This window comes from Lotus japonicus, chromosome 4, assembly GCF_012489685.1.
Source record: "Lotus japonicus ecotype B-129 chromosome 4, LjGifu_v1.2".
Taxonomy (NCBI): Eukaryota; Viridiplantae; Streptophyta; class Magnoliopsida; order Fabales; family Fabaceae; genus Lotus; species Lotus japonicus.
The window spans coordinates 68,254,451-68,265,261 of NC_080044.1; the positions used below are offsets into that span (position 1 = coordinate 68,254,451).

The 10,811-nt window shown below is 35.0% G+C and overlaps 2 protein-coding genes across 5 annotated transcripts; both read left to right on the top strand.

Annotated features, from left to right (window-relative positions):
• Positions 1-592: 592 nt before the first annotated feature.
• On the top strand, positions 593-1,177 carry LOC130713631 (uncharacterized). The gene has a single exon (XM_057563412.1). It carries the CDS (start codon positions 729-731, stop codon positions 936-938), a length of 210 nt encoding a protein of 69 aa, XP_057419395.1. The 5' UTR covers positions 593-728; the 3' UTR covers positions 939-1,177.
• Positions 1,178-5,716: 4,539 nt separating this feature from the next.
• LOC130714097 (uncharacterized) lies at positions 5,717-9,697 on the top strand. 4 transcript variants are annotated; one of them, XM_057563978.1, is made up of 7 exons: positions 5,717-6,084; positions 6,647-6,711; positions 7,552-7,592; positions 7,728-8,299; positions 8,839-8,922; positions 9,018-9,079; positions 9,433-9,697. In XM_057563978.1, exons 1-7 carry the CDS (start codon positions 5,854-5,856, stop codon positions 9,536-9,538), a joined length of 1,161 nt encoding a protein of 386 aa, XP_057419961.1. In that variant the 5' UTR covers positions 5,717-5,853; the 3' UTR covers positions 9,539-9,697. The 4 variants fall into 4 exon arrangements, with proteins under 4 accessions (XP_057419961.1, XP_057419963.1, XP_057419960.1 ...); XM_057563980.1 differs by having other exon boundaries at positions 7,734-8,299; XM_057563977.1 differs by having other exon boundaries at positions 5,718-6,084; positions 7,549-7,592.
• The last annotated feature ends 1,114 nt before the right edge of the window (positions 9,698-10,811 follow it).

A 10,811-nucleotide genomic window follows, 5' to 3' on the forward strand; every position in this document is an offset into this window, starting at 1 on the left:
GCGTTATGTGACGATGCACAAAGTGGATATTCACACTTTTTTTTATTTATTTGTGTTGTTTTTAAAGAAAAATAGATTCAAATAGTAAAATTATTTATAAGGTATTTCAAACTTCACTAGGTAAAAAAAAAATATAATATTTTTTATTTTTATCCATTGTTTGAAGATATGAATTAAATAATATTTAGTTTCAACAAATATTCCGTTAGCGTCAATTTTTTAGATGAGGCTAATTTATTAGAGGGAGCAGAGTGAAGTATTAATTTTAGATAGTAAAGTTCTATTCTATAGTGTTGCTACGAGAAACCTTAGGAGGTGTGACTTGTGAGTATATTTTACTCCTAAAACAATTATAGTTTTTTACCTCTAAATCACCCAATATCAATAATATATCACCTTAGGTTAGGTGACTAAATAATCTTTTAAAAATTTTATTTTTTTTAACTCATAACCAATGTTACAATATTATTGAGGGGAGTATCTAAAACTAGAATGATTGTAACAAATATTTACTTTCTTAAAAAAAAAACAAATACTTACTTTATTTAGCATTTACTATCAATTCACCCACATCAAACCCAACCCTTTCTCTATAAATATCACCGCCTGGAGCACACTGGAAACGCCCACATCTCTCTACACATGCAACCATTGTAAACCCAAAAAATATTCCCAAGTTGGCCACCGAAACCATTGGAAAGAAGAGAGCGAGTTGCAGCAGGAGAAAAATGTGGCTGGTGTGTGTGTGCGAGGACCAAGAGAAGCAGCTGGGGAAGCAACAAGCACCAGGGTCCTGTCCTCACTGTGGAGGCAAAGTTGAAGCCATGGATGTTGAGGTTCAATCCAGGCTATGCTTTTTACCCGTGTGCTTCAAGATCAAGAGGAAGTACTTTTGCACTCTCTGTGCTCGTCGTTTAGAGCTGTTCTACTGTTACTAGCTATTAATCCTTAGTTTCCTTCATCTCCATCTTTCTAGAATTTGTAAAAACATGGTGTTTTCTCTTTTCTCTGTTTTCCCCTGTTCTGGGTTGCTTGTAAATTTTAAGGTTGTCGGAGATTTGTGTCTGGTTGAGATGATGCTTTGTAATGTAATGTAATTAATTAGTCATTGAATTAATCGGAGATGATCATTTGTGTCTGTTGCATCATTTTAAAGCAAAATGTTTGAATCCTTTTGGAAATTGGAAATTTTGTTTACCAAATTTGGGAAACATCTTGAACAATGAGGATTGGATTGATGATGGTATTTTTGTTCTGTTGTTTGTATTGTTCTTCTGAATAGGGGCCAGGCTGTCTAACCGGTTACCATAGGACCCATTCTGCACTTCTAAGATGTCGTTTTGTGCAAAACCTTGAATCATGGTGGGTCAGTTTGAAATTGAAGCTTTGTTTGAAGGTGTCATGCATTTGATTTTATCGATATGCATCTGAAATGTTGAGGGGTTTTTGAAAACCATGTTGCATTATAATTCTCTGTTTGCTCTTCCTTCTTTTAATTTAATTTTTTTCTGTTGATTTTGTTTTGTTTCGTGATAAATGAATCATAGCAATCCGTATGAAAGTGATGAGTGGTACATGTGGATCCTTGGGAGATTCATCAGTGTGATGTCAAGACAGGCTTTTGGATAATGTGCCAGGAAGGGGTTTGGACCTACAATGACAAACAAAGAACCAAAAACGCCAGTAACGCTTATGCCACAACCATTTATTTTTTGAGCTTCAAGTTTGTACAACGATGTGTTCGATGTTTCGAAGATTATTCCAAGGGTTAAATGTGTTTTAATTTCTACAAATAGCTAGGGATTTATTAATTTTGGTCCCTCAATTTATTTACAAACATAACTTTAAATTTTGGAAATACACTTATTTAAGTCCCTATGAGAATTAAAAATGTAATTTTGAATACTGAAAATTGAGAATATCCATTTAAAAGTTCAAGAACATCGATAAGCTAAGTTGATAACAATCCGTCTCAAAGTAAATCAATCTGACGGAAATACAGATTATAATTCATAGATAACGCCTAACGGAAACCAAAAGCTTCAATCAAGTCTAGGGACAAAGCCTCCACATGAGAAGTTGCACTTGTCATTTGTCAACACCAAACCATGACAATCTCGAGCAATGAAACCAAGAATATGCCTTGCTGAGAAAAGCATCAACTTCTCTAGATTCGTACGTGTGTTGCGTCGTATTGGTGCCTTGCATCCTTTTGTGGTGGCTGCCAACCTCTCAGTTCGACCAACCTCTTGGGAGCTTCCTTTTATTTGAGCGCGACCTCCTCGAGGTGTAGTGAAAGTCAATTTTGATGTCTTTGTTTATGCGTCTGATTCTGCTAATGGTGAGGTTCTTGCGACAACATCTTTATCTTCTCTTGCAGTGTTATCTCTTGTCCTTGCAGAGGTTATGTTCTTTCATCGGGCCATTTTCCTACCTACTGCTCTTTGCTTCTGATTGGTTGACGCAGTGCATAAAAATTAAACCGATGAGAAAATTCCTAAAAAAACTTGTTTCATTAATCCAGCATGATGTATTAATGACCTCAACGATCGTTTCTACTTAAACCATTACGTTCAGTTTGAGTATTACTCTTTCTAGTGATTTGAGAATCACTTTAAATAGCACAAGTATCATTCTAATAACTACACTTAAATCCAAACTCCCATTAAAAGATAATAAGACATTGATGAACACGTAAGATTTGAAGAAAAAAAGGAATGAGAGTAGCTTTCACAAGGTTGCTCTCAATGATTTGTCGTTATAGTAGGCATCGGTGAATTGGGTTCATGATTCGGTTGGGGCGTTGTGAGATACTATTTACAGCTACCCAAACACCGCACTTTATTTGAGAAGCCTTGCCCATGGTTTTTCCATTTCTGCAGATGTGAGCCCATGGAAAATGACCCTGTACCATTTTCACAAAAGTTTTTAGTCACGAGTTCCTTAGCTTCTTGGTTCATTACTTCATTCATAGAAGTAAGTTGAAGATATTTGTTGGTTTTTACTTCTAACTTGTTTTCGGTTCACTCTCACGCATATACATACATATCTTATCTTATCGCCTACTCAAAAAATCTAAGCTATGTTACGTTACTATATGTTCATGTTTAGACACACCAGTAGGTTACCACATTTTAATGGAGTGTGTAAAAGATGACCCTACATAAAATTTGAGTTAAATTATTATGGACATCTAAGATAGAGCAATTTACATAAACTTTAGTCAAATAGACAACTCTCATTTAAATCCTTTGTTTGTTGTACGTACCATGATGGGAGAAAATGAGAAGAGATCGATAAGATAGATAAGCAAGAAATTGGTGAGAAAAAAATGTATTGTTATGTTTATCATTTTTGTGTAAAAACAAGTTTACCGTTGGACATAAATAAAATATGTAATTTCTAGTGGTTTCACATGGTCATAAATGAGTGTAAAATTAAAAATAAAATAAGAAAATGACGACAAGTTTTTTTTTTTTTACCCAATTTTAAAAAACTGCGTAGAAGCAGATGTATTTTTTAAAACTTTGATATTCTCATATTCCTATTTCTCTTACATTCACATTAATTATTTTTTTCCTATCTCTCTCATATATTATATCACATTACTTATCATATCACTTATTTTTCTCTCTTTTATTTCTACATCTCTCTAATGCTTTGTTTGGTAGAGAAGAAAGAGATAGAGTAGAGAGAGTTGAGAAGAGAGAAATAGAGTAGAGAGATATATGTTAGAAATAGAGTAGAGAGAGTTGAGAAGAGAGAATGAAGAGAAAGAATGACGTGGCTTCTCTCTCCCCTTGTTTGGTTGAATAGAGAGTGGAAAGAGATAAGATTAATTTTGTATGAAATGACATTTAACCCAACATTATTTTTATTATTATTATTTTCAGTTTAAACAACTAAATTTAATGTAGATAATTACCTCCAGCAAAACTTTTTTTAGAAAAAGAATGAAATCTATAATTTGGAGAATAGAAAATCATTTATACAAGCAATCTAATTTCGGAAATGATTTGTCAATCCGCGCCCAAAGTGCAGTGCAATTAACATGCTAGAAAGAAAGAAAAACCAAGGGTAAAATTGGTAAGTCAAAAAATTAGTGAAAGCCCCTCCAACTTTCTTCGCAAATATAAGAGACCTAAAAAAGGTCATGGGTCCCACATTTCAGATCTTATCTCTTCTCTCCCTTTGCCAACCAAACGAGGGTGGAACACCCATCTCTTCCCTAACTCCCTCTCTTCTAACTCGCTCTCTTGAAACTCTACACAAACAAACAATGCGTAAAGGTGGAGAGGTGTATAAACATCATTTTCCTTTTTTGTTTACAAAGCATTTGAGTTTTTCAACCTAAACCACAAATTGCAATAATGTTTTCTTAACCATCCATTTCCACCTCCACCTCATGTAAGGATGAAGAAAAAAGAAAGAAATGAGTGATATAATTTGTGATGTGACAGAAAATGCAGAAATATATGAAGAAAAATGAGTGAAAATGAGATGGAAAAGAAAGTGAAGTGTGTATATAAACTATATATCATTACTCCACAAATTGATGTTTGTAGACATTATCTATATGAATTTGTGTACTATATCACCTAAAAATTTGACAACGCCAAATTGTGTGATGGCTAGATCTTTTGTTGGTTTCTTGAGCGTATGTGAGTTAGTGAGTATTGTACAGGGATTCTTAGTACGTTTTGAATTAAGTTGTTATAAATTTTAGGATGAACCAAGATGAATCAGGAGTCTCTTAATTCATCATAAATTATATAGCAACATGATGTTTGAGGTATTGTCAAACTTGCGCACGATAGCCACCAAGTCAAGACGCTTAATCAATAAACAAAAGACTCCACATCATCATGAAAATTAAACTAACATTGTCATTGTTTGCATCGGCCAGACCGATGCCAAACTTGAAATATGAGGGTAAACTCTTTACGCAATACTAACTTTAACTCATTAGCGTCAACCATTCACACAAGTGAATAGTGTTGACTCATGCGACACTAAGCCATTGGCACAAGTGAATAACGTTCACTTATGTAACACTAAGGTAGTGCCAACGTACTTAATTAACACTAAGAGTTCGTTAGATGGACATAGTAAGGAGATATAATACGATATTGAAATCACATCCGGTTATAATACGATATACATGATGATATAATGTAATTTTATCTCCTATCATATTCTATCCATAATGTGTAAATTTGATTTGTCTTAGAAAATCTAGTACTTTAAACATATTTAAGCTTACACATTTTTTTTCTCACTTCATTTCCAATATTTCATTGGGCCTGTTTTTGGGGTTAGCGATTGAACCTAGGTTTAATATGTCCGATGTCCAAGAGTACCGGGCAGGACGCTAGTGACATGTGGGGGAGGCCAGAGGCCCACTCTTAGAAGGAGCGCCGAGGGATCTCCCCGAGGAGGGTTGCCCACCAACTGAGATTTTACTAACCCAGTGGGATTCGAACCCTCGACCTTTAGGAGGTGAGTGCTAAACCCGGATCTTGAAGCCAGTTGTGCCAACCGATCTTGGCAAAATCTAAGTACTTTTTTTTTTTGGTCACTAAATCTAAGTACTTTAAACATATATTTAAGCTTACACTTTTTTCCCTCACTTCATTTCCAATATCTTATTGGGCCTGATTTTTTGGTCTGCAATTGAACCTAGGTTTAATATGTCCAAAATCCAACAGTAAGTTTACACACAGTGGCAAAGGCCCGCACGAGCCGAAAGTGTTGGAAACTTGAACGATGAAACCCTAAACCCTAAATCAACCCTTCTTCACCATTTGCAGTGTGGTTGGTGTGATTGCTACTACATAACCAAACCCAATTCGCATGCCTGCAACTCCACCAAGCCACAAAGCAAGCAGCTCTACCATCTTCGCATTCACCCCTCGTCAGGTTCTGCTAAGAAACCAAACCATGAAGCACGACGCTGACAATGGAACCACCCTCACCTTGACACTGGAACAGAGGCTTCTTCTTCACCAATCCATTGCCCGTTACTTCGACCGACGTGGGTTATCCAAATCCCTCAAAAAATTTCGTTCTGAAGCCAAAATCGAGGTGGGTTTTGCTGCTTGGTTGAAACTATATGATGCTTCACTCTATGCTTGATGAATTTTACAACTTTTAGTTAGATATTGGATGCTGAGCGATAATGGTGTAGCATTGGGCAATGGGGTTTCACTGTATAGGATATTGCACAATAGTGCTGTGGTGATACATTAGGGAATAGGTCTTCACTGTTTTTATGCTCTATATGTGAGTGGCTCTTATGTCATGCATGTTTTCAGGTTATGCAACATGATTTTTGATTCGTAAAACTAATTGGAAGGAGTAGTATGTGGAGGCTGTGATAGATATCCTGAGTTCTACATGATGTTAATCGTAATACTAGGTCTAAAATAGGGGTGTTGTGCCTTGTCAACTTTTCTTGCTGGGATAACAAGTTAGAAACTATTTGAATTATGTACATACATAGCAAAGCAAAGTGAGCGCGTTATGCGTGCTATCACTTATGAGCTAGAGTTTATCAGGATCCTGGATTTATGTTTTCCTTTTTGCTATTAATTTGACTGGATTTTGCTTATCTTGTTTTATGTTGCCGCTCTTGATTGTGTTGCAGAAGGATAATGTGGATGAGTCGTCAGTTGATCTGGAAGAATTGTTCCTCAAATATCTAGAAACATGGTAAGACTAGCAACGTTAGCTGTATTTTTGAAATGTCTTGCTATTTGGTGTGGCATTATGAATATAATTGTCCAAATATATTATGTTTAATTAAAGTATGCATAATGTTACTATAATCCTGTTTCAGATTAATACTTAATCATGTGATCAATAAAACACTGGTTTACATCAAAGCATTGGAATGTCTGGTTGCTAAAATCTTTCAGGAAAGTAGTGAGAAAAGATTTTTCTATATATTTTAATGGGATTATTTTCTTGAGTATTGCCTGTCCTAATGAAAAAGTTATGAGAAAAATTATAACTGAGGCAAGGTCAAGTAATCTCCTAATCATAAAAAGTAAGAGAAAACATAGAGCCGAATTTCCATTGTAAACACTACAAAATCTTTTTACACTTATCCTATGTGAAACTTCTTTAAATAAAGAAAGGAGCCATAAACTTAATCATTTCCCTTATGCCCCTGTATATAGGCAAAGAGATTTCGCTGAGGGTTCTGACACTCTGGTCTATCTTAACATACTGCTGAATCCTATAAACTGCACACCGATGCTTTAGTTATTGTTTTCTTTTGAAAACCCTCAACTCATGTCATGTAAAACTATTCCTAATTTGCTTAAAAGACAATATAACTGGCCTTGTCAGATGTTGTTGAGTATCCATGTATAATCAGTAGTAATTACTAATTACAAAGGTTGGTCCAATCTGATGTCACTTTTCTAATCGCTGCTGCTCCAGTTAGTCTCTCTTTGTGAACGATGTTTTGGATCTTTAAGTGTTATTTAGGTCTCGTTTATACGTTAATTGAGCTTTTCCTTCTGTTGTTTCATGTCTTTTCAGTAGCCAGGATGTCAAGTCAAATGTCAATGACCAAAAGGAGCAAGGTATGCTTTTAAATCCTCAAAAACCTTTTTGTAATGGTGAATTCCTCTTTTCCAGAACTTGCTCATTATCTCATTCTGTTGGTTCCCGAGCTCTGACAATCAACTCTTTATATTTGCTTCTCTACTTCTTGCTAGTTGCAGGTGTGCCCTCCAAAAACAAGGAAGAGGGTAAATCAAAGGAAAAGAAGAAAAAGAAAAGCAAGTTAGTCTCTGAATCTCTTGCTGATAATGTGGGAGATGACCAATTGGAGTCACAGACTTTGGTTACAGAGAATAAAGTTAAGGATGATGTACCTACAGATGCCAAAGTTATTAATGGTGCTGAATTAAAGAAAAAGTCCAAGCATAAAATTAAAAAGAAAGACAAAAGAAGTAGTGAAGGTGATGCAGTAGAGCAGAATGGTGATCCTGATGAAACTGCTTCAAAAAAAGAAGACTCTAAAGCCTCAAACAAAGAAGTGACACCCGAGGAGAAGAAAGATTCTAAGAAAAGGAAAAGACAAATTTCTGAAGAAAATGGTCAACAAGTTGCTGAGATAAAGGCAGATGAAGAAACCAAACGCAGAAAAATAGAGAATTTGAATGAAGGTAAGTTGCAGAAGACATCTAACGAGCAAGCTAATAAGGAAGCGAATGGATACCTTGAGAATGCTACTGAGAAATCTGGGCAGAGATCTCAGAAGAAACAGCCCAAGGGATCAAGTGAGGTATACCATAACTAATGATTATTCTGTAAATATGTACTTAGATAGTAGATTAAATACTTTGAAATCATAGCATTGAGTGATTTTTGCTTATTTGTTCTCCGATAGAATTTAGAATCTACCTTTTTTTTGCACATTGTTTAATGCCAGTTTAAGTTTATTCTTTATCCTCATTTTCTAGGAAATCTGTTTTTTTATGGAGAATTAGTACATCAATACTTGAATATAGGCTAAAACCTTGGTAAAGTTCCAGGTTATTGTGTTTTCTAGTGTTCCATTAAATGAAATAGTTGACTATTACAAATTCCTACATGTTTATCTTGAGTTATTTTCTTCTCCTATATCTACTCACTGTCTGTCCATTCTTCTTTATGTGCTTTTTGAGCTGCGGTTAAATTTTATCTGTCAACTCTTAGCTCATTCTTTGCCTATGATTATTATATTTCTTCTACAGTTTTTTATTTGTAGAAAATGAATTTAAGATTCCCATTTCCCTACTGAAGCTAAGATTTATGCTGGAATTCGTGCTTTTGTAATTGCAGCCAAAGCCCGCATTTCAACGTGTACAAGTTGACAAGATAGAATTTCATGATGAGAGGCTTCAGGATAACTCTTATTGGGCAAAGGTGTGATAAATTGATAGCTTTACCATGCAGTTAGTGGTGTGGTTTTTGTTATGTTGCATTCTCATAAAATTTGTATCGGTGTATCTGTCTTGCAGGATGGTGCTGAGAATGGTTATGGTGCAAAAGCACAAGAAATTCTTGGCCAAGTTAGAGGAAGGTCTGTTATTTCATATTGGAGTAGTTGTGCTTCCACTTGTATGAACTTGTGTCATGCATTTGAAAATGAAATGATTTTAAGTGAATTTAGCATTGTAGGATTAGTGCTTTTTAGTCAGGCTATAAATAATTCACGAAGTTTGTTCCAATAAATGTTTGGTTTGTGAATCTTGCAATGGAAAATCTGTTGTTTAACTGGCAATTAAGAAACGTAGTTTAGCTTTTCTGAGATTTTCATGCCAAGTTTCATGTATAGTTGAAGCCCTTCTTATGCCTAAATCAGATCTTTTTAATATGGTAATTGTTTGAAATATGTTCAATCATGATAATGTGTATAATTTTTTCTACATACAGGGATTTTCGTCATGAGAAGACCAAGAAAAAACGTGGGACATATCGCGGAGGACCAATTGATCTACAATCCCACTCAATAAAGTTTAATTATTCTGATGATGAATGACTGGAAACCATATAGATTTTTTTGTCAAGGAAAATTCAGTGTAATGGTTGCTATTGGCACTATGCTACAGCAGGTTTTGCCATTGATAATTTTGTTTAATTATGTTGTACTGATAAAATAACGTTCATTTAGACAACATTATTTTGATGGTTTTGCAAACTCATTGTGCTGCTTCATGCATTTAATGCTTCATCTCTTGATTCTGGGAACGATAAGCGCTTCTGCTCTGTATTTCTCAACATTACATGGCATCTTCAATATATTTGGGGACGATTGTTACCCTTGTTTTGTAATGTATTGGAGGTTGAAAGTAAAGAGCATCGTGTCGTCAAACTATGCTATCGCATTAGGGTTAGGATTACTGATTGATTGATGTGCGCTAACGGACAATTTTGTGAAACTGCCACGAATTTTCTTATGTACGATTGAGCTGTCCTCGCTAGTGATAAGTTTCAGTTTTCATAGACCATATATATGTTCAAGGACAAGGGAAACAAACAAAACTTATGGTTTCCACTTTCCACTTTGTTGTGTTTGCTATAGAAAATGGCTGAAGATAGGTGTACCCACTCCCATGTGAGTGGCTTCAGGTCCTTCCCTATTAGCAATATCAAAACAAGATGATCATCTACGACATATAGAATATATCTTTCATTCTGAGCACAAGCAGTAGAAACCAGAAAATTACCATATCTATCTATCTATCCAATGGATTGTAATTGTTTTGGGGAAGAAAAAAGGACACAAAAATATATATGGGGGGGTCATCATAATAATAATAGTAGACTCAATGAATTTCCAAGAAGTTTCCTGCTATATATATCATTATATCCTGCTGACTAACGAAAGCTATATAGCCCACTTATTATTAATGGATTTGTGTAATATTTTCTTTTTCTTGTCTTCAACTAGTGAAAGCCAGCTCAGAAAATTGTGACAGTACTTCATAACAAATGATTTTCCCGCATTCGAACGTATGCCCTTTCATTTAGTGTAATCTAGCTTGCCCACAGACATTATATTGTTCGTAATTTGTAGTAACATGTTCTCTTGTTGAAGGTAGATTGTGTAAGTCTTCACTCTAAGTGTTATTTTGAATCCGATAGATTTCCGTGCTTTGGACTGAGGCATCATTCTCCCCACCTTAAATTTTTCGTAAAAAAAATAAAATAAAGTTGACCATATATTACAATATTCACTACCATATATATTTGTCCCAATTGTGAGGTGGCATTAGTTTTAACACCCCCCTTATTAATTTCACACCCTCTTT